Source organism: Rhinolophus sinicus, chromosome 5, assembly GCF_057876585.1.
Source record: "Rhinolophus sinicus isolate RSI-liver-muscle chromosome 5, RSI-T2T, whole genome shotgun sequence".
NCBI classification, from domain to species: domain Eukaryota; kingdom Metazoa; phylum Chordata; class Mammalia; order Chiroptera; family Rhinolophidae; genus Rhinolophus; species Rhinolophus sinicus.
This window is the reverse complement of record NC_142505.1, coordinates 38,958,455-38,983,828: the sequence shown is the minus strand read 5'-3', so window position 1 is coordinate 38,983,828 and position 25,374 is coordinate 38,958,455. Positions and strand designations below refer to the sequence as shown.

The 25,374-nt window shown below is 34.3% G+C and overlaps 1 protein-coding gene across 1 annotated transcript in view; it reads right to left on the bottom strand.

Moving 5' to 3' along the window:
• Positions 1–5,355: 5,355 nt before the first annotated feature.
• The window catches only part of SLC25A36 (solute carrier family 25 member 36), a 32,409-nt gene continuing 12,390 nt past the window's right edge, over positions 5,356–25,374 (bottom strand). Inside the window, exons 3-7 of the mRNA XM_019747438.3 lie at positions 24,429–24,506; positions 22,114–22,214; positions 14,219–14,285; positions 11,234–11,523; positions 5,356–9,258 (exon numbers count right to left, since the gene is read on the bottom strand). Coding sequence (XP_019602997.1) covers positions 9,065–9,258; positions 11,234–11,523; positions 14,219–14,285; positions 22,114–22,214; positions 24,429–24,506 — 730 coding nt within the window. The 3' untranslated portion in view covers positions 5,356–9,064. The remainder of the gene's footprint in view (positions 9,259–11,233; positions 11,524–14,218; positions 14,286–22,113; positions 22,215–24,428; positions 24,507–25,374) is intronic.

The following is a 25,374-nucleotide window of genomic DNA, read 5'->3' as shown; positions in this document are numbered from 1 at the left end:
ACTTGGGATTCTGTATGTCTGGAACCACTGTAATTCATGACCTGAGCATTCCTTTCACCACTCTAGCCAATACAAATGTGGGCTTTAGTTGTGCTCAAGGGTTGATACTTGATCTAGTTTCTGGGGCCCCAAATTTGGGAGTCTACCAGACTTAAGTGAGGCCTAGACATCTATTTCTGTCTCCCTTGTCCTGAAAAGCTATCCACAATTATAGCTTGATCAGCAAATGCTTCTAGGTCCTAAGTGGTTTGGTACGATCACTTAACTCTCCAGGTTCTTATCATGGCTTGTATTTTGGCCTTCTCATTCTTCATGTTAACTCCTGGGTGTTAAGACTTTAGAATGTTTTACCCAGCATTTTAATTGCACTCATTAGGAGTTAGGCTCTAAAACCTAGCCTATTATGCAGGTAGCAGAAATCAAGATCTTTGCTTTGATGTTTTAATCCTCAGGATGCCTTGTGATTTGTGCTGCTATGGATTCTTGTTTATCAACTCTGGGAATTCTCCAATCCCTTTTAAAATGTTGCTTCTCCCCTCTTCATTTACTTAATGAAGTACATTAGACATTATCATGCCGTCCTCCATGTCTCCTAACTTTTCTTTCATAGTCTTTTATCTCTTGGCTGTCTTCTAGGTAAATTATTTAAGTATGAGGTGTGATACAAAAATACAGTGAATGTTTGAATAAAAAAATTTATTGTATTACAGTAAAAGACACATTGCCATTAATACCCCTCAAAATACACTGCCTCGCTTCTGACACACTTATCGCATTGTTCTTGCCACTTTCTGAAGCAGTTCTGGAAGTCCTCTTTTGTGAGTGTCTTATTTGCGCTGTCCTGGCTGCCTCGATGACCTGAATCAATTCAAAACGTTTTCCTTTCATGGTCATTTTGACTTTGGGGAAGAGCCAGAAGTCACACGGTGCCAGATCTGGTGAATAACGTGGATGAGGACACACTGTAATGTTTTTATTTGACAGAAATTGCCATACCAGAAACAATGTGTGTGATGGGGATTAATGGCAATTTCATTTACTGCAATAAATTGTTTTTTATTTAAACGTTCACTTGTACATCAAGTTTAAATCACTTCCATTATGTCTAGGTCATTTTTGACTTACCATTGAGTTCTTGATTTCAGTGTATTTTTCATTTTTACTGTTAATTTTTTGTCTGTTTATTCCTTCTTATTGTATGCTCATCCTTGTAATTACAGCTACTCTGCATTTCATCTCCAATAATCAAACATTGTAAGTCCTTGATGGTATAAATTTATTTCCATGTTTCTGTAATCTCTCATAGTGGCTGGTCTTATGTGTTCAGTGATCAAGTAATTCTATGGGAGTTCTGCAGGCCTAGCTTGGAAAAGTTTTCCTCCAAAGATTTGATTCTTCTTGTGCTAGTATCCAGGGAGTATCCCCACCCTGGAAGCACCCCAGCCTGCTGACTCTCCTCCTTGTCAGCCCCAGACCCCAGCTATAATTGCTCCTGGCCATCTAAGCCTCAGCACATCAGTCCTTACCATGATTAATCCCGATTCAGTTCTAATTGTTTAGCGTTGGGCTTGGGGTAGAGGAGGTAACGGAAAAAAAACCCTTGGGAAATCCTTCTATTTTTTCCAAGCCGTGCCACAAAAAGCATGTTCTGTGATCTGACATGAAGGTGAGTTGCTCAAAGGTCCTGCTTACTCATGATACCAAAACCAGATATTCACTGTTAAAACCTCCCCTTTATTTCTTGAAACATACTAAACATATTTCATGAACTGTACTTTGCTAATTCCACTATTTCAAGTCTTCGTGGGTTTTATTCCGTAGCTTTCACTCAAATTTACTTTTCCTTAACTATCTTTGTGTTATAAAACATGTTTAAAGTGAACAAATCTTAAATGTACACCTAATGAACGTTCACATTATGTACACAGCTGTCTAACCACGGGGCTGATCAACACGTGGGACATTTCCGTCTCGCCAGAATATCCCATGAGCCCGCGTTAGCCATCGCCCTCCCCTTCTGCAGGTAAACACTCATTTACAATCTATCACTTTTGACTAGTTTTGCCTGTTCTTGACCCTTATATAAAATGACTTTTAGTAATAAAGCAGCTATAAACATTTGTGGACACATGTTCATGTCTCTTGGGAATCCTCCCTCCCTCCCCCTCCCCGCTCATCCCCCGTAATAATTCTGGGTTTTAAACGTCCTTAGGAGCTACATCTTTCCAAAGCAGCTATACATACCATTGTACGTCCTCAACAGCAATGAGTCCCAGTTGTTTGTACTTCCTTGGTATTGTGTCTCGTCTTTGTACTGGGTGTATTATAGTGTTTTATCTCATTTTTCGTTCGAATATGTATTCCTAATTATGCTAACTATCTTTTTCACATGCTTATTTGTTTTTGTAGTGACTGTTCAGGTCTTTGCCCTTTTAAAAAATTTAATTATACAGTGGTACCTCGGTTTTCGAATGTAATCTGTTCTGGAAGACCGTTGGAGTTCTGAAATGTTCGAAAACAGCCCACAGCTAGGCCTCAGGATCTTGCACTCTGCGGAAGCCACGTGACATGTTCGACTTCCGAGGCGTGTTCAAAAACCGAAGCATTTACTTCCGGGTTTAAGGTGTTTGTAAACCGAAATGTTCGTCAACCGAGACATTGGAAAACTGAGGTACTACTGTATATCCTGTCAGACATGTTTGTATTTTCTTCTAGTCTGTGGCTGCATTATTATTATTATTTTTTTTAAAGATTTTATTGGGGAAGGGGAACAGGACTTTATTGGGGAACAGTGTGTACTTCCAGGCCTTTTTTCCAAGTCAAGTTGTCCTTTCAATCTTAGTTGTGGAGGGTGCCATTCAGCTTCAAATTGTCTTTCAATCTTTGTGGAGGGCGCAGCTCAGCTCCAGGTCCAGTTGCTGTTTTCTAGTTGCAGGGGGCGCTGCCCACCGTCCCTTGCGGGAGTCAAGGAATTGAACTGCCAACCTTGTGGTTGAGGGGACCCGCTCCAACCAACTGAGCCATCCGGGAGGCAGCTCAGCTCAAGGTGCTATATTCAATCTTAGTCGCAGGGGGTGGAGGCCACCATCCCTTGCGGGACTCGAGGAATTGAACTGGCAACCTTGTGGTTGAGAGCCCACTGGCCCATGTGGGAATCGGACCGGCAGCCTTTGGAATTAGGAGCATGGAGCTCCAGCCGCCTGAGCCACCGGGCTGACCCGGCATTACTTTTAACGTTTTTAATTTCTTTAATTTTTTTTTGTGTGTGTGAACTCTAATCCTTGTCTACTCATGGTTGTAAAGATGTTTTCTTCTAGGTTTGCAATTCTAATTTTTACCTCTGACCTCTCAATTTTTTCATGTATAACGAGGTAATGATTCATTTTAATCCATAATGATGTCCAGTTGCTTTAGCACACTTATTGGGGGTGAGGGAGACTTAGGAAGGTATAAATCAAATAACCTAGGCCACTAAAACACCTTAGTAAGTTTATACAATGGAGATCAATCTTGCTGGAGAGCCTTGAAAGCTAACGTTCAGTAGTGCTTGAAAATGGGCTCCTTATCTTCACAATGAAAGACTCAATGAGGAATTATGAGGTGCTCTGGAAGAGTAGGGACCTAAGAACACAGAAAACAAGGTCTAGCACTAAATTTTGATGGGCTGGATGTGATGAGCTCCTTTAGAGTAGGTTTAGAATCCTGGGTCTACCAACTAGTTGCAAAAATCTCGAGTTTTGAGTCAATTCCCAGGAGAGAATAAAATGGGTTATTTCTCCTGAGGGTCTGCTAGAACACTTTGATTTTCGCTTCAACAAGGAACGCCCCTATGCCTGTCGGCCTGTCAAATTTCTACCATTGTTTCAATTCCTGATTAAAATTCTACTTTCTCCAGGCAACCTTTCTAGATCTTTCTAAGAATCACCAGAACACGTCCAGAGAACATAGGACATCTGTGAGGCTCAATGGTAGTTGAGAGCAGCTCACATAAGACAACCAGAACCTAATGGTAAGTCTGACTTTCTGATGTCACAATGCTTTTGGGGGGAAAAAATCCAGTGCTTCCCCAGTAGTCTCAGGATATAAATTAAGCTCTATGTAGTTACCAGTTTCGAAGACAGTTCATACTGTTTTTACATCCGTAGCTCTATTTCTCATTACTTCCCAATGTTTCATTCTGAGCCAATCCACACAGACCTTTCTTTTAAATGAAGAGTTTTTTAAAAATCGTCTCAGTGTCATCCCAAGTGTTGATGAAAAACCTAGTATAAATACAGGGCTAATGTTCAGAACACCCAAGTAAAAAAAGTCCAGTTGTGACTAATATTCCTCTAAGTATCACTGGTCTACTCACCCAATCTATATAGGCTGCTGGGAAATCACATGAAATTATTGTATAAAAACAGCACTCTATGACTTTAAATTACTGACTTGAATTCTGTATGATGATGGTCTGTGCAATGCAAAAAATTAAGCAAATGAAATAATTTCTTGCTTGCCTGAGTTTTATCAGTTGTGTAGACATCACACTTGAACCTTAAGAAATCACAAACTCACAAATTCCTTCCTCTATCACAGCTCCTGATATTCAGTAATGAACACATATCCACACAATCTAAACCTGGAACACTTGAGCTAAGTGATAACAAACTCAATCATTATTTTGTCAATGTCTTCACCCTACTCACTAGTCTTCAGTGGAAAGATTACTGTTAGTAGGACGTACGATTTCAACTTCATGTTAACTTTGAGAAATGGAACATGACAAGTTTGTCCTGGTTTTATCACCTACAACATGGGGTGATGTTTGATGGTGATGTTTGACTACAATCGGGGAAAACTTAAATAAAACAAAATAGACAAAATGTACAGTGGGTAGGTACCACGTGGCACTTTATCTGTGTCACTTGTATTTCAACCTATCACATGTAGATTCATTTGGTTATTCTAACAAGTTTCCAACTCTTTACTTTTAAATTTAAAATTCTTAGCTTTCATAAAGGCTGAAACAAAAAAAAGCAAAAAAAAAAGCTACTAGTATCAAAAAAACATTACAACCTAAGGAGGTGTCAATTGAAAAACCAAATGCAGCTCCAATTTCTCAGATATTCTTTGCAAATTGCATGTTTTGAGATGTGAAAAGTAAAGAACTTAAAAGATCAATTAACTTCTGGAAAATACTGAACTATGAAAGTTAGATTATTTGACCTTTCGATTACCAGAGACGTCACTAGGTCTAACAGATAGGAGCCTAACATGTAACACACTTTTGTTCTACATAAATCCTAAGAAAGTGTGATTATATCCTCACCATCCCAATATATTAGGATACATTATAAAAAACAACAAACCACATTTTCATGAGCATGTTTTAATTTTTAAAATTTTAACAATTCAAATAAAATTCAGCTAGTTAACATAAATACAGAGTAAATGCACATAATTTACAGCCATGTACAGAAATGCAAGAATAGCAACCCTCACATAAACGGTCAAAAGATAACTCTTTTGAAGTTGATTATTTAGCTATGACCGATAGGTCATAATTTAATTGTTCACATATGCAGGGGTACACATTCAAAATGTTTATTAACACAAAAAAAACTAAATGAAACTAGAATTTTCAGTTTCTAAAAGGAGTAGCATAAAAAGCAGCATATATTAATGAGAAATATAAGGGCATGACAGAGAAGAGATCTTTAAATATTTTTATATAATTCAAATTCCTTCCAATTAAATAATTCAGAAATAGCTGTGTTCCCAGGAATGTTAAAGTCATGATCAGTATTAGAGGAGGAAAAAGCTGAACTATTACATTTATCAGCCCCAAAGGGTCCCTACTAACAGTCTGGGCAGAAGAGCATGTAAACAACAAAAGGCGGGCATGAGCAACGCTGGAAGAGTAAAGGACAGACTGGTTTCTAGCATTTAAATCCTTCAAGTTCAAATCAATTATTTTTAGTGACTTAAACCTAAAAATGTTGACGTTTTTATGCTCCAGTAAGAGTAAATACTCATTATTTTTAACCCAAACTCTGCTGGTCCTAATATACTAATGCTATTCTACAACAGGCATTAGGCACTAGGAGACAAAAGCCTGGATTAAATAATCTAGTAATATTCTGTCTTGGTTTTGAAGTTACAAATCAATTACTTGTGGGCCTCATCCAGTCAGGTTAGTTCCACAAAGATACATACATAATGATAATTAAGACAAAGCTTTGGAGACAGTTTTTTCCTGAACTTAAAATCACTGTATGGGACCTCACAATCACCAGGTTGGTAATTCTCAGATTTGGACTCTGAAATTTAGAAAACTGTTTTCTGTGAGCCACAGGCACCGCCGGTACCAGAGTTCTACCGGCCGTTTCATTAGAGTCTGCTCTTCCAGTACCTACTGCTTTAACCTGAGTAAGTTCAATTTAATTTTCTGAGAAGATTCTACAATAAAAACCATAATTATCTAAAGAGTGCAGACTACCTCTATACTAGAAATAAAATGTTATCTGATAGAAAACAGATGAAAACAAAAGTTTTTTAAAAAGCCCAATGCTTTTACTTTTCTTCTTAAACATTTGCATTGAAACAAAAGATCTCCAAAGAAATGTTTCAGAGGCAAATTTTAAAAATAATTTTTATGTAGTTTTTTTTAAATTATCTCTGTCATAAGTAAACTATGGCAGATTGTGCTTTGGGGAAAAACAAAATAGAAATAAACGACACTGCTCCTCTCCAGGTGTTGCACAAAGAAACAAAGTCTAAGACTCTAAGAGCTTCTCCTTCCAGTACATACATAAAACTCACTTTTAAAAGCTGAATATAATGCACTAAAGGTCAACAAAAGTTTTACTTGCGAAATACAAACAGGAATAACATGTTCATCCTTGAAGGACACTTGTTATGAATTTGCTACAACTAAATAATAAGATGTTCTTTAGCTGCTGGTTTTCACATCATTCTTAATCACTTGTGGGATACTGAGATCAGTAAGATTAGGGTGAGTCTCTGTCCTACATTCAATACAACTAATATTTACAGATCTTCACAAGGCAAATGGCACTGTATTAGGCAGTACAAGTGGCACCTGAAAAGGCAAACGCTACAGATGGAGACTTTCTCTACAGATTTAAGTTAGAAACCCGTTGTTTTGTTTCTTTGTTACTTGGGTTTTTTTGGCATGTTCCTCACAATAAATGTCAAAGCTGAAAGTCACCATAAAAGTTATGAATAACCCCAAAGGTAATGAAACTGAATTTGCCTTTGGTTTCCAAATAGATTGGAATGTTTTTAATTCCAATCAAAGCACCTCAGAAACATCCAGTTACTGTTGATTACAAGGAAGTTGTGAAGGAATTGAAGCGGGCACTGTGTTTCACTGGTGACAGCAGAGAAAGCTTGCAATGACATGCTACAATCTTCTACGTTATGTCACTAGGTGCATAGAATACTTAAAACATTTATATTCAAGATCTCCAAAACAACACCCTTAAAGCCCAGAAAATTGTTATGAATACTGTTTTGCCTAATACATGACTAATGTTTTAAAAAAATAACCTTAACATGGAATTCTCTCCTACTCTTACTACCTCCCCCCTCAAAAAAAGGCCACAAAGTGCATTCACAAAGAGTCATTCTTAAGATAAAGCCATTGCACAAAATGTACAGTTCACGTATATCGAAATGAGTACCACACTGGAGTTTAATTGTAGAAGTTTTTTCACACCAGTATAGCAACATCCATAAGCTAAAGTCTCTTAGTAAAATTGCAGCCAACATCTTCGTAAGGGCCATATATATAACACACGTAAAGTACTACAAGGTGCAGCTGAGCTCAACAGCAAAACGTGAAAGCTGTATCCTGTTAGCACACTTAATCTGAATTAACTGGAATCTTTCTATGATTTACCACTCAAGAAATTAGGATAGAATAAATTTCTTTTCAAAAGCAGATTTGTTCATTTACAAAACTAAGTCAGTTAGGATCATTACCTGCTCAATCAGATAGCAGAGGGCCCTCTTCTACAACGTATGTACTGCCCCAGATATTTACGTTGCCTTAAAAAAAAAAAAAAACCTGTCAGGGCAAAGCTGAAAATTACCATTTTCTCCACAAAATAAATGCAATCTATACAGATCTTCTGGAAATAATTCAAAGGTTTAAATTCTTAATGTGAAAGCAGAGAAAGATTCAGAAGTGGTAAAATTTTCCATTTTAAGAAAATGATGCTGAAGTATGATACGTGGTAATTCAAGTTCAAACTAGTAAATCACTGAAAAGACATTCATTCATGTATCATAAAGTTAGAAAAGATATGGAGACATGCTCAAGTTACTGAAATGGCCAAAAATCAACATTTTACTGGTTTATTTTGTCCCAAACTATTACCATTTTGAGTTTCATATGTTAATGAACAATTTAAGTGTCCACATTATGCTAAACATCAAGCACCTGTTAGCAGTGAAAACCAAAACATTTTAAAGATAAAAGTAGGTAAGATATTTAGACACTATTTCATTAGTTGTCAAAACCAGTGAGTATGAATGCCCAAAAATTAACTTTTAAATATTGGGCCAGATCCTCTCAAGGAAACGTGAAAATAATACTGAGGATCTCACTACAATTGTTATTTTACAATAATTACACAGAAGCCAAAAGTCAGAAATTTATGACTGTCAGTACTATCTTTGGGGTAGTTTATAGTACAGTATAGAATTAGGGATGGCTTTATGGAAGAGTACTCATGGAATAAACACTATACTCTGACTGCCATAAATAAACAAAATGCAACTGTGTCCCATGGACATGGTAGAGAAAATGGCAATTTTGAGGAAGGAGCGCTTCTAAAGGCTTTTTCTTAGAGGCAGCCGAGGTTTTTTTTCACATTACCGAAAAGACCAAGTAATGTGGTTATGATTACTTTAATTTCTACAACCAGACTTCTGCTTAGGCATAGTTACATGTTCCCAAACCATTTCTCTTCTGTCCACCATGCTGGCTTCAACACTCCATGGTCCACTGGCATCTTTTGGTCTTTCCTCTTCATAGTACGGCGGCCTGATGTTGCTATCCATTAAGTAGGTAGACCACCAGTTCATAGGTGGCCATCATAATGGCTGTATTGGGAATCTGTCTCACCAGATGAGTTGTTAAACCACGGTAAAGAGACCCATAACCTTCTTCTTGAACAACCAAAGATAGTGTCTGAAAAAAAGATCTGTATTTCGTTCCCTCTTCACGTAGTCTTGTTCTTACAACTTCTGTTTAGGTAAAAAATAAAGTCATTTTATTTAAACTTAGTGATATATTTATTTATATCCTCCTAATACCGAGCACATCATATCTCATTTACCTGTAAGTGCAAGCTTAAATGTATCTGTAGTGTAACCTTAGGGCAAATGATACATAATTTCTAATGTCTAACTTATTAAAACCAGTCACATTATAACAACACCAAACTTCTAAGTTAGCGGCTAAAATCATGTATACTAATTATAAAATTCCATAGGTTCCTGAATGGTAAAAGAAAGAATGAAATAAAAGTATCAGTTGAATACTAGATATAGATAAAAGGGAGAATAGATGTGATAAGAAAAAGGCGAAGAAGCAGGGAAAGGAATGCAGGTGATATCAAAAATGAATACAGATACCGTGAGACATAAGCAGAAAAGATTTTTAAAAAGTGGACAGTATAATTAGAAAATAGAATTACTAATTTACTCACAATGGTCCACATATACCAACATGAAATTTTATGTGGATGAGACTGAAAATGTTTAAAATATAAACTGCCTGCTAAAAGGCCCCATCTGGGAAGCAACTAAGCAAAAATCACAAAATTTAGAGCTGAAAGGGATCTTAAAGATTATAGTTAGTCCAGTTTTTCTTCATGTTAAAAGGTGAGAAAATTGGGGCTACCGAGAGGTTTTCGTCAGTTGATAGTAGAGGCTGGGACAAGAATTCAGAGCTTCCGACAGAAAAGTCTGTTCTTTCCACATTCATTATTTCTCAAACTTTTTCAACACACTACTCTTGATGGGCCTGTGGGAAATGGCCTAAAGCCATTTTCACTGCAACTTTCATGTCCTACCTTAAAAATTCATGCCATTTATACATTCTACTCTGACACAGTTTATAAACTGTACCTCTTCTTGTAATGACATCATCTCACTTGAAGGGATAGGATACTTAAAACTCCCAAACACTCTCACCTTAGCAGGCCACTGGCCCAGTCCTCCCACAGGACGCCAGAACCAAATAATGCTGCTGGCACTGTCCTCTTGTGACTTCTCTTAAGGAAGTTAGGATTTCCCTCAGGAAACTGGGTAAGTTCATAGTCCAACTTGAGTCGAGTTGGTTTTATTCATAAATTACATTTAAGGCAAATACTCATTTCCTAGACCTGTTTTATTGTTCCTGATACAGCCTTAACTAGAACCTCAGCTTTACAATGGTTAGTGTAAATGTTAAACAGTGTACCAAAAGGGAGCACTTAGATTAAAAACCCGAACCAAAACAAACCTCAAGCACACCACAATCAAAGGCTACAGATGCTTAAACAAAACAAAAAGTTACAAAAAAACCTCAGCATGTTGCAGACCAATTTTAAGTGATTTTCTTAGCTATTTATGAAACAAGTTAATATTGTAAAACAAAGACAGAAATAAATCATTCATATATACTTATTTGCCAACATAAAATAGTGTAAAACCGCTTGGTCTTTGGGATTAGACTTCAATTCAAATTTAGGCTCTATGACCGAGTAAACTATGAGACCTTGAGCAAGTTACTTACAATCTTTTCTTATTTCCCATTCGAAAATGAAGACAATTGTGGTTATGTTCTAGCATACCTAGATTTAGCCAGATTTTTATGATTAGCAATAATGTATATCAAGTATCTAGTAAACCACCTACATCCCTATTTTTTTGAAAAAAACAGAAACTTGCCCAAAGTCAACTGGCTGGAATCTAACTGACTCTGGGTTCAAATCTGTCCAGAGCTCATGTTAAATTATCACCACGCCAGTATAGCATACACTGACATATTAAAATTGCTTTACAATTATGTTAACTTGTAAAGGTTTGATCCTATTATGATGAACTCCTAAGAACTAAACGCTGTTATACTGAAATTCAGTAAAATTATAAATGCTCGAATAAGCGGGCTGCTGGCTAGAGAGAACATTTCTCAATTAACAAACAGAACATTACTTAGAAACTCAATTCCTCTTACCGTGTGGATATGCTATACTCGTGGCACAAGTCTTTGAGGTGGCAGCAGCCAGCATCATTCCCACAAAATCTGATGCTTCTTTTACGGACTCTTCATCATCTTCCATTGTAGAAGCAATCTTATATTCCAGTAGTTTTTGCTTAATACTTTCATAAATAACAAAATGGATAACAGTCTCTGATATGCCAGCATATGAAGCAGACATGCCTCTGTAAAATCCTCTAAGTCCATCTGTCTGATACACTTTACGAACACACTCAAAAGCACCCATTCGCTTTTCCCCACGATTCCTGAAAAGCAAAACAGAGAAGTATTTTTGATGTAAGTAAAATAGTACAGGTTTTTAAATAAATAAAATATAGTAGAAATATGCTGCCCTAATGAAGAATGATCCTCTTTAATTCATGAAGACGTGAAGTCAGAATTTTAAAACATTCATTTTAGATGTCCTATTCTTTTGTCCCAAATTTGTCATATTAGATGGGTAACATGTAAGCAATTTATTTTACTGAACGCAAAACACCCTACACTGAATCTTCAGTTTCACGTCCTCATTGAAGTTTGTATTGTAGGGCTAAGCAACAAAATCCTTTAGTCCAAATACATTGTGACTGCAGCTCCAGACAAAAACAAAACAAACAAAAACACTCACATTATATAATATTAAATCCAGTTTTAAGTTACGAAGATTTCTTTTGCATTTAATAACATGCAAAAAGAATGATTGGGACACCAATGATGATAGTACATCATAAAACCAAGGAGCACGATTAATCTAATTTCTGTGCATCTGAGGGCTTCTTCCAAACTCACCCAGTTCTTTCCCAAAAGTGACTGAGTGAATTTAAAACAAATCTCCTTTGAAGGTAATGGCCATATCTTTCCGTTCAGTATCCTAATGAATAGTGAATGAGGACCTTTACAGTTATCAAGTATTTATTGAAGACGGAGCCAAGAAAATGTTCTTAGTGCTACTTAAGGGTACAGCACTTACACTTACATAAGTATGTAATTTTGCGTTTATAAAAGTATTACCTCACGCTATGATTTCCCCAATATAAACCTATCTATAAGAAATGGACTTAAATGCTACCCATAGGGAAAGAAGTAGAAAATTTACCTATTTGTAAGTTATTCACAACCTGTTTTTCTTTTTATTTTTTTAAATTTATTGGGGTGACAATTGTTAGTGAAATTACATAGATTTCAGGTGTACAATTCTGTATTACATCATCTATAAATCCCATTGTGTGTTCACCACCCAGAGACAGCTCTCCTTCCATCACCATATATTTGATCCCCCTTACCCTCATCTTCCACCCCCCATCCCCCTTACAACCCGTTTCTGACATAAAATAAAACCACAACTAAGGCACCTACCTGATAACCTACAGATCCCTCGAGTTTTATGAACTAATGGCTGTCTTCAACTACTGACATTAAATACCTTCTGAGTTGAATTATCCACGCAACCAACTGATAATAGTTTCTTGCCATCAAATCCTTCCTTACAAAGTTAAAAGAGCTACAAGTCCCAAAGGGTAACATGCAAACACATCAGTGCTGTTCTCGATCGCAGGGTTATAAATTAGCACCTTTAAATGAACATTTCACAACTCCCGGACCCCCATTCCATTCCCCATTCCCAAGCCTAAGAAATTGAGCTGGCTTGTGTTACAGTTGATATTAAGAGTTTTAAGCCATACTTTTCCTGGATCTCCCACAAATCCACCCTATAACATACTGAAGGGTACCCCTGGTAGTTAATAATAGTATAAATAGACTGGCATCTCCCACTTTCTTAACCTTTGCATTGTCTTATCCACCATTATTACCTGTCAGATATTTGGCTTTAAGAAATAAACTTTGAATTTTTCTGTATCACTTAAGATTTTATTAAAAATTATTCCAGGTGGAAGAAGAATTACTTTTTTTTCAAGTCTCCAAATAACATACAGTTCAACATGACAGGATGTGGAAAACAGATTTAATCAGGCATAATTGCTAATGATTTCTTACATCAGTTTTATTTATAAGATACACTTCCCAAACCCTAAAATATAAAAAACAGCAGAAATTTGTTGTGTCTAGTCTACTCCAGACTGCAAGGCAAAAACAGTTGCAAAGCAATTAAAATTATTATTATTATTATTACTACACACCAGATACCATGTTTCCCTGAAAATAAAGACCTCGCCGGACAATCAGCTCTAATGCATCTTTTGGAGCAAAAATTAATAAGACCCCGTCTTATTTTACCAATACTAATATAATATTAATTTTTGCTCCAAAAGATGCATCAGAGCTGATTGTCCAGCGAGGTCTTATTTTTGGGGAAATAGGGTAGGATCTTTGCCAAAGGCCCTAAACTTAGGGCCTAGGTGGTTTGCAGTGACTGTTGCCTCTGCTTAAAATGGGCTCAAAAAAACCATTCCTTGACTATTCCACTTAAAGTTGGTCCCCACTGTTTCCTGGTATATCTAGAACCTAGCAGTGGCTGCTCAATATAGATTTATTGAGTGAATGAATCTTTCTACCATCAAGTGGTCAGTGGTAACAGATGAAGTCTATGAATATATGAGAGCGGAATCCCATGCCAGGACTTTCTGTATATAAGGGTACTGAATTTGAGCAACGATCCTCAAAGATTCAGCCTGGACTAGTTGATCATGTGGGTTATTTAGCTGTTGGGAGTCCAATTATAATTAGCCATGTAGTGAAATATCACTGCTTGGGCTAGGTTAATATGTCCTTCTTTCTTCTTCTTCTATTTAAAAACACAATACACTTTCTTCCCTGAAGTGTCCTACTACCAACCATTATATCACTTTTGCTTCTAATAGTAGACCCAAGTTTCAAAAACAAAACAAAAAAACTCAGCAGCAAGAAGGGAAAATACCTGGCATTGAAATCTCAGACATAAATTTATAGGAAACAAAAATTAGTTGAAACCAACTTTAACTTTGTTTTAATGAAATAACATACCTTGCATCAAGCTGTAACCGAGTCTTTATAAGCCAAATGGGGTTGGTTGCTGTGATTGCGGTAAAACCTAAACAAACATGTTTAAAATGAACTCTGGTAAAAATGAATACACTATTAACTTTAAGGTTTTTAAAATTATACACATCTATTATTAAAGAAAATGCATATAAATATTTCAATATTAACTGGTGTATGCTTTACACTTTTATCTTACATCCATACAAACATGAACATTTGTCCTTTATTTCCAAGCTACATTCTCAAATTCTGACAATAACTAAAAGATAATCTTTTAAAAACAAAATGTGACTATATATATATCCCTCTACCAACATATTCAGAATATCTATCCTCTGGGGTGCCTTCTATTCTCTAAACTAAATTCAGAACTCTATTTCTACAAACACACAAAAATTTTGTGTATTTTAGGGATTTTTAGCATGCAAACTATAACAACTACTTGGGGTCCAATTAACATCAAAAATTACTATGTTCAAAATGGATTCTATATAAACACCAGCATTGCCTAATATTTGATCTTAAGCTGATTGTGCAACAGAAAAGACTGTTGTTTGGCCTTATGAATACTTTATATAAACATACACTTAATACTGTTAAAATAATGATACCACAGAGGTAAGGTTTCTGTTAAGAGTTAATAGGACAAACCTATTTTTTATTCAGTTAAACACATACAAAAAAATAAAAAGTTCGAAACAAAAAGTTACAAATTGGAACTCCCCTCTCACTTATATAGACACTGGAGAGAGAAACCCAGGGTAGAAGCAGCTCTAGTCTACTTTAAAGTACTATGTACTATCAGTGCGGAAGGGTGGTCACCTAAGATGGCTCATTCCAGGTAGTCAATTAAGACCTCTGGAACAGTGTGTTTCTAGCCTGGTGCATATCTTTACTTGCTATCTTCTTAGTGCTATGGAAAAATAGCAGCATGAAATTCAATCTTGATGAAAATTGATGAAGCTTGCTTCATCTATACAAAAGAGGGTTTTAATATATTGCTTGCAAACATTTAATATCAGCTACCCAAACTTCACAGAACTACTTAAATTAAGCTACATTTATTCAATTGGCCTTTAAATTCAATGAAAATTTACATGCAGAAATGTCTAAGGATCTTAACTGTTTTAATACTTCCTATCAAATACTAGCAGGTCAAGCACATTATTTTTAGAAAGGTAGACTATAACCAGCACATTTAATATGAGGAAAAGTACTTTAAGGAGCAAAAATGTTGTGGATAGTTATTTTTTAAGTTAACATATAGTGCAGAACCAATCATAACCTTTTTTGGCTTTCAAAGCTAGTACGGGTATATCAACCAATGCAAAATAATTTTACTAAATTGTATACAAACTGGAATTCAGTCTCACAGGTTCTTTTCTAGAATGTCAGATAATTAGCTAACTCAAATTTTACTCCCTTAATCCACTGCTTTAACACTGTAAAAATAGCCAGATGTTTCACAAAGGGATGCTCAAATTGAAATCCATCAAGGCAAGATAAATGGAATAAAAGTTTGATTTGGTAACTCCTTTAATAGTCTTGTAATGGTTATATAGTCTCCTTTTCACTTAAGTGCTTTTAATACTACATATATTATGCATGAAACTAGAATGGGACCAATAATCTTGTAGGCATCAGTCAGTATTAAATAATAAAAATTTAAATGTTGGACAGGTTGTCAGGACCATTTTTATATATGGATTTTTTCATGTATATATTCTTGGTAAAGGGAAAGAGAAGAAAAATATGAAACTGTCAGATCCATTTAAGTATTTTGTTCGCAAAAGATTTTTCTTGCATGGCCTAGACTTAATTGAAAATAAAGTTATAGAGCATTATTTTTCCTTGGCTTGATCCTCACTTTTATCTAAGTAAAAAAGTCAAACTACAGATGTTCAAATTTTATTTTAAAGCAAATATGAACCAGACATCAGCATTCTGGTCATATCCCTCATTTAATGATTCTTTATTTTTAAACTTAAATATTTGTATTAGCTAAATGTCTGTATAGCAATATTAGGGGTTTATTAGTGAAAAGCCACTAAGCAGCACATACGAACAAAATATTCTACATTACTCACAATGAGTTTTAATTATTCTGTGAAAATTAAAAATATATGTATTTGTTTTATTAAATTTAGAAAGGCTAAAACTGGGAATTACTACATCAAACTTAAAAAAAACAACAACGTAAAACAGCCTGTCTAGGTAAAAATCCAATTCAATTCATTATCCTTTATTTGAGAAGAGGATAAACATTAAAGTATTTTAAAAAATAATTATGTTCTACTTCTAAAAATATAAACTTAGTACCCAATCTTAATACTCTTCCAAGTCACAGAATTCCTCAGAGGCCAAAAACCCCTCATATATGTAAACTTTAAAATACTGCAATAAATATTTATAAATATTACTAGAAATAAAATTTCAAATTACCCATAAATTATAATTTTAATTATTCTCTGTACAAATTAAACAATGACAGGATGCAAACAACAGGTATTTCTCACTTAACTAAAATTCATTTCCAGACACAAATTAACCTATGGAATAGTGCACATTAAAATTAGGTAAGTGAGAGAATGTTGTCATCTTATCCCTACGTAACTCTTATTGTCAGTAAATTGTGCTTACTATATAGTTGGTTTGGCTCAACTCTCCCAATAAGCTAGCTCTTAATAAAGACACTAGCCCAACTTGCTAGCAAACCATTAGGTTAAAAGAATTTAGGCATATTCCACAGGTTTTTAGCTATTGGTCTTTTACCAGTTAAAACTCTGATCCTTGAGTTTTGTGCTATTACAGTCTCGTATCAAAGACACGCTAATAAACTAAGTAGATATTAGGCTAATAAGATCTAGAAAAATAGAATCCATTAATTCAAGAAATGAAAAAGGTGGGAAGAAACAAAAATTTATCACTAACTTTGAATTATACGTATTAAAGCAATTTGAAGTTGACAAACATCCAAAGCTAAACATACCTTCCTATTTTTTCTAAGACAAACATACACAAAGATATTGGGAATGGTGCCCCTGAAATTTAGAAATTTCCTATTATTTTTTATTTTGGCATTTAAATTTTGTGACATTTTGATAATATGTTGTTAACTCACTATAGTATTCGGAGTAACCTGTTAAACATTAAAACTGACTTAGAGGTATATGTAGGATCTATTTGTAGGTTAAGAATTAATGTTACTCCACAGTCAGTTAAAGCAAAGTGGTAGTATATTGGCCATACTGTTAGTAGTGTGGTTAGTATTTCATTAGAAAGTTTTAAAAAACTTTTAAAATGCAGTTGTTTAGTTTTGCTTCATCTAAGACTCCATTTGATAATGTAAACTGATTAAAAACCAGATTAACAGAAATCCTGCTTATAGTAAACTTGCTGAAAATGTCTATTTCATTAAGTGAGCGATACCTGTGATATTGCATTTTTAGTACTTTTTATTTCAATTAACTTCTTTAGTAGAACAAAGCCCACCTAACTTTCTGAGAAATGTATTAAAACTACTAAAAAATGAATTAAAACTGAAATAGCTAAGATCCCATATATTCTTATCCTGCATATATTTTCAAAGTAATTACAGGTATTAAGATCAATGAGTAGAAAAAAGCCAAGTATCAACAAGCAAGAGAATAGAAAGCACTGTTGTGTTAGATTTTTAAAATATGCTAAGCAAAGAGAACCATTTTTTCTCAAAGTTGCAGGATGGTATGATACCAGTTACAACTATGTATATCTTAAATACTGTTATCAATTTCTTTGGTAGTCAAAGCGATTATGGCCAAGCTGAGGACCCCAGGCTTTTACTATATGATGACTGAAAAGTTACCCCATTCTTCCTTCTAGAAGGAATATTATAAAGGAATCAGAATTAAAGTTTTAGGAAATATCCAGATAATGCACACACAAATTCAGGAAATAAAAGTTCATTTCCCGCCTTCTATTAATTCCACAGCTATTGTAAATTCCCAGGGGATGTTTCTTATAACTAGAGGCTGCAAGAGATGCTCAGATCAGTACTCACGAGGTTTAAGTTAGTCCATATTTCTACAGGAAGTGACCTGCGGATGGGGAGCATGAGATGACACGATCTCACTCTTTTCTCGGGAGAAATGTACAGTAAATGCCTAAAATAGACACAGGCTTTTCTGTATCATAACAACAAGCAGTGACCTCATCAGAAACATGTGTACAAAATGAATCCCACTGGAAGGATCTGAGAAATATTTACGGTGAGATCTAACTTTTTTGAAAATTTTAAGTTAAAAAAGAAAAAGAAAGGAATATCAAAACGGGCCACCAATTTTTTAGAAAAATGCACCGAGTACTGAAAATTCTGCCATCTGCAGCAGTTTCAGAGTCTAAATACTTACCTAAAAGACCAATTTTGCCTTAAAAAAAAAAAAAATGCCAACCTTGTCAAAGGGAATCTAAGAAAATATTTAGAGGGAATTATCATATCCCATTTTCCTACCATTATTTATCTACCATGATTGTAATTGAAATTATGATTTTCTATTCTTTAACAACCAGCCTACTTAGTAAACCTTAAAAAAAAGAAACCAATATCCAAGTAACTTCATTTTGTTAACTATTTATCATCTTTTTAATAAATAAAATAAAAGTATATGTTGCTTCAGTAGTACCTTTCACCTTTTGCACTATGGCCAGTAATATTGCACATCCATTTTTATGAAATATTTTGAGTTATTTTGTATTTAATTTCTTGTGTTCTACAAAACAAAAAACAGGAAGAATGTTTACACACAGACACAAAACATCTGTTCAACCATCCATCTGGCTGAATGAACTGCCATGGACCCCAGACTTTTACTAAAATATTTTTTTTAAATTTTATATATGTAAGACAAAATTTCTATTTAATGAGTAAAAACTTAACCTTTAATAAACTTTAAGTCAATAGAAAAATATATCTTGAAAAATAAATGAATGCTATAAACAAATAAATTCCACTAAGTATCTAGTAAATGTTAAACGATTATATTACGGGTACTTTAAAAAAAACTGAACAGAAACTGTTGGAATATATAATCCAATAAAATCGGAATTCATTTCTTTTTAAGTCTGTAATGCTATATATAATAGTATATACATTCCAGATAAAAACTTTTTAAAATTGGGAATTGCTATAAACAAAGAAGAAACTTAATTCTATTTTTTGTATACACACCCGTTTCTAGATGTATACAGAAGAATATGCAAGTTCATTTAAACAAAAACGCAAATACCCTCAACAAAACAAATTCCCTCAATTCCAAAGATTCAGTTAGTCTGACAAAAGTCGTATGTAGTAAAAAAAAAAAAAGGCAGGTAAAACAGGAAGAGTCAACATTACTTAATTAAACAGCCTCAAACCTGAAAAAATTTCAATGCATGAAAATTTATAGCCCAAATTTAAAGTTTTACAAATTCTTATGGTAGTCCCTTGAAACACTACAACAAATGAAAACAAGACCCACTTTAAATAAACTGTCCTTTTAACTAAAAAGATTTTGATCTAAACACTTTAGTTCTTATGGATAACATGAAAAATACAACTGAATTGAAATTACTTGAAATAAAATTATGTCCATGGTATGTTATTAAATTCTTAATGTGTGTGCTGCTTGATGTGGCGAAATCTTGCAGGCAACAGCATTAAATGATCTATTTTAGTGTGTTTTTTGATACTAAAATGACAAGGTTAGCATTTTTTTTTTGAATAGCCAGTTGAAAAACAATTTTTTGTGACTGCCTCTAAGCACTTTGCACCCCCAATTCATAATTTAAAAGACCTATTAAAAATGATCATGAAGGAAAACCAGAGCAACCTGGTCTAGGTTATTTCAAGAATGAAGGGGGCAAAAGGCTACCTTAATGAATCTGCATGGGACCATTCAGTTTCACCAACCATGTAGTTATGTAAAAACCGCAAAGCTAAATGTTAATGCTCATGAACAGTGCAAGAAAGCTCTGAAACCACAATTCTCAGAAAAAAAATGTAACTGAAAACAAATGGAAGAAGTATTTTCAAATTACACAATAAGTGTATGTGAACAAGTATAATACTATCAATTAACCAAAATTCTAGGAATTCAAGTTGGGAAATAGTATCAATATAGAGATAAAAAACAAAGTTAACATGTTCACATTTTTTTAAAAGTGCAAAACAACAATTCCACTGAAATTCTTTGCAATTGATACAAATATAGTAACAAATTCTGATGAGATATTTTAATGTTCCAGAAGGAATTAAGATATTCAGAAACTCTAAATTTGCAATACTGAATATATAACTATCCTCAACTTAAGTGATTGCTCATCTACATTCTTGGTTTTAATTCTTTCAAAAAAAGAAAGATTAACATTTCTTTACAATTTTCTGGGGTTAAAAAACAAAAACATAAATACTGGTAATCCAGAAATACATTCTTAAAGATCCTAATATAGTGGTTATACAGACTGAAATTAGTTACTAACTTTTACCTTATACCCACTGAAATGTGTAGAGGGAAAATCTATTCGTATTCAACATCTGTAAAAAGTACATTAAAAAATAATTCCAGTTGTATCTAGATGATCTCTATGGTACCGAAGAGCTAATTCTCAAAATCCAAATCTATGTAGAGCAACCTACTCATTCCAAGGATAAGGTAATGGAGGTTCACATACATTATATAACGTGCCCAAGATCTCTCCACATTTTAAAATAAGAGTATTTCACCACCTTCCAGCTTTAAAACTTCAATGAGTTAGTCAACAATTACTAAATATAAAAATGCCTTAAAAATATTTTGTGAGGTATATGCTAGATTTATTATATGGCTATTGACCTTTCAGAAATTAGTATTTCAAACTTACACTTAGTTCGTTAAGTATGTGGTTCAAATTGATCCAATTTATTTCTAAACAGAAAATGGTTAACAGTTTAAGGCACGCATTATTAAGCACACAGCTGACACTTCAATTAACTGATCAACAGTTGATGAAAGTAGATATAATTTGCTTTATAAAGTCATAGCATAATTTGGAAATGTGAGGTATGGATAAATATGCAACAAATCTCAGAAAACTGCAGAGAATTTTCTAATGAGAACCAATGGTCATGGCTTTGTCTAACATGCATAACAGCAAATGATTCCAGAACCAAACTGGTTAAACCAATCTTCCAGTTTATCTTTAAGACAGTGCAGAAAGAGACCCAGGACTGGTTGTTTTAATTCAGAATCACATACACTCAATGGTAACAGATGAATTCCTGGAAACATTTCTATAGCATGTACACATAGCCAGTGTCTACATTTTGAGTGCTATCTAGTGTGAGTTAAGTGGAATGCTACACATATTTTTCAAAATGCATACATTGCAGTAATTCTGAGTTATCAGTAATACATCACTCACAAAAATTTCAGCATTTGAGCACAGGACAAAATGAATACTTTACCAAGAACTGCCGGCACATTTCAGACAGAAGCCAAAACATGCAGCAAAAAGGGAAAAGGCACTAACAGAAATTGAGGAGAGAAGAGTAAATTACAGCTCCATAACTTACTTATAGTGTAATTATGGTTGGCTTCTTAAAACTATTAAAAGTGATCACTAAGTATTCAGTGAACTACACAAGACAATGTAAATATATTACCTGTATACATCACAAACTCCTAATTACAAAATGCCAATTGACAACAGATTTTACATATACCTCCCAATTAAATTTATTTTATACTAATAAATGTAAAAATCATATCTGTGGATGCTAATCAATGAAAAGCACATTGTCTTAACTACAATGTAAATTTATCATAATTCAATATTAAGTCTCTAGGTCTCAGAATTTTTTTTTTAGTATTATATATTCATACCTGCCATTGCAGCTGAAATCATGTGTACCTGGGTAGAATCAGGATCAAATACACCATTCAACTTCTCCTTGCAGTTTGAATAAGCAGCAAAGTATATTGCTCTAAAATAAAGATTTACATGTTATCAATAAGCTCGTTACTTAATTCATAAGATTTAAATGACATGTAAATTGATCTTTGTAATTTCAGAGTACAGAAATCTAAAAGCAAAGTCTTAGCTACATTCTCATGTAAGATCAGCTTAATTTACACATTTTTCCCATTAAGACCCTGAAGTGCTTTTTGTATTGACTCATTAAGACAAGCTCAAATGTAAAATTCCTCAAATGTAAAGCATCCTCAGACACCCCCTCACCCCACCCCAATACTTTGACAGCAACTAACTGTTAACAAAAAATATTTGTATAAAATTTTGAAAGCATATGAATAAGGCTGAAAGGCTGATGTAATGTTAAGACTTAACTAAATACACTTGAGTTAAGGAAATATGGTATAAGCACTTACATTATTTTTTTTGGTGGGGAGAAAGCTAGAACTGACCCAACTGATCAAAATATATGTTAAACAATTTTGAGATACTGTGGTATATTCTAACCTATACTATACAGAGAGTAGTTCACAGTATCATTAAACAGACAAGACAAGTCTAAACGAAATTAGCCTCTTCAGGTCAGGTGATATTTTCCAACATTTGTAAACATTCCATTAAATTTGTAAATATCTCCCGTTAACATACTATGACTTTATGCATCCCAGCCACTGAATTAGTTGCTTGTCATTTCAAATATCCTGTTATTTCCCAACAATCCTGATTATCTGGTCCAAAGGGACAGAGCAGACAAACAAATACAAATGGGGAGTCTCATTGTTGTGCCTTTTTAAATGTGATTTAAAAATGGGGACGTTAATAGAATTTAAAATGAAACAACTGCTTCATGAAAAAGGACAAAAATAGGATACATTTTAATGATGCCAAATTGTGAAAAGTAACAATGCATTCCTAGAAATCAGTAAGGCAAAAAGACATCCTAATGAGAAAGAGGGCAGGGAATATATATATATAGGTAATTCACAGAAGAGATATACAAATAATTACAAGGAGGATGTGATTGCACCAAAAATTAAACAAATGTATATTAAAACAGTGAAAAACCATGTTCAATCTAGTTGGCAAGTATTAAAAGACATGGATAGAAGCAAACATGGGTAATACATGGATAAAAGGGAACTAAGAATAAAAATATGAGATGCCTTTTCAAAAGGTAGTTGAGCAATATTTATTAATTTTAAATGTGCGTATGCCCTTTTATCTATAAATTCTACTTTTAGGTAACTATCCTAAAGAAATATACTTGTTTTAAGTACTCAAAGATGAAGGTACCTTTAAGTTCACAAAAATCATTGTTTTTAATAGCAAAAATCTGGAAATTAATCTAAAGGCTTATCAATAAGGGAATGCTTATTAGTGATGCGATAGTCATACTATGAATTTTTTAAAAAACTACCTATTTTCATGGAAAAGCTTCAAGACAAATTGGGTGAAATGTTTAATATGATTTAATTCATGTAAATGACAATAGGTATACATATTATACATTTTATGTATATGATAGGCCAGAAAAATTAATGGAAGACTGTACACCAAAGTGTTTAATGCCAGTTTTCTACGGCGAGAAGAGTGTGTGAGGGGAGGTGCATGGGTGAGAGAGAAGTGAGGTGTTTAAGGTGGAATGTCAAGTTTTACACTATACGTTTTTTTTGGTCTTTACAATAAAGATGAAATTTTGGATAATTTTTTTTAAAAAGTAGGCCATAAAAAGTTGAAATGCAATAAATAATGAGACATGGATCTGGAACACTGTTTGGATACAGAGCTGGGTATGCATTTTCACTCTGAAATGGGGACTCTGCAGTGTTGTATCATGGAAGAAGTCAATCTAAGATAATGTATCAGAGAAAAATGACAACTTAATGTATTAAGGCCTTTGGGCTTCTTTAATAATGAAAGAAACCATTCTATCGTTTTAGCTTGTCCCCTAAACCAAAGAATAGGATTAGCACTGGAGATCCAGGTCTTCTTCTTTCTTATCACTTGTTCCTTTAGTTGGTTCTTTGCCTTTTGCACCTGGTACAGCAAGGACTGCACAGTGATCTCACTGTGCATCAGCACATGCTGTGACCTGCCCATCCTTGTACTGATACCTGTGTGTTACACCACAGCGCTTTATCCTTACCACCTTGACTTCAGCGACTCCCCTCATTCAACTTGAAACAAGGAAGATTGTTGCATTTTGCTTAACTTAATTTTTTTTTACCTGGAAGGGGCCACCCCTACTAAATTGGGGCCTAATCCTCTAAACAAGGAACGAGGCCCTTCTTTTTCCAAGATCATCCTGAAAGAGAAAAATATTATTTAGAAAGAAATGTCCTTCAGTCTAGTACTTTATTTGTATAGCAAACTTAAGCGTCTAAATCACGTTTATACTATGTAATGCTGCACTGATCTATTTTCTTTACTTATGAAAACCTAGTTTTCTTGACACAGCCTAAATTATGGAAGATTGGTAATAGATTTACTAGTGATAATAAAAAGAACTCCATTTAGATGTTTCCTAAAAGTTTTAAAGATATAATAATAGATTCTACGTTTATTTTCATAGTCATGCTACTCTTATCTTCCATCTTCTTCATTTCATTCTTTTCACTAGCAAATTCAATTCCCAATTAGATGTTAGTGGAGCCAAATCCATAGATCAATGTTTCGTGGAATTCTTTTCTAGTACTTCTTGGGAACTGGTAAGAATTCACAAAATGTAGTATTATTCCAAAAAAAATTTAAAATGTTGAGAACGCACACACACACTCTCTCTCTCCCCCAATCCCAATCCCAATCAGAAATGTAGTTCCCTCAGTATTTGAGGTCCTTTATTTGATATGGGACAAATCTCTCAGTACTGCAGCATTATCTCATCTAACCATTCCAGTGAAATGCTATGGCAAAATCTAAAAACCTTTAGGGTACTAAAATGTTGGCCGGTTACCATTTCTCCCTCTACTCAGTTAGCATTTACTACATTGAACACCTAACTATACAAAGATTAAGCGAATAAAAAGAAAGGGTAAGGCCCCTGGGATGGAAAAATCTGCCTCCCAGTTGTGGAAAAAAAGAATTATATTGAAACAAAAGACTTAACAGACCATATTAATTAGCAAATACTATATAAGCTACATGCATATGCCCAGTAGGGAAAGGAACAGATG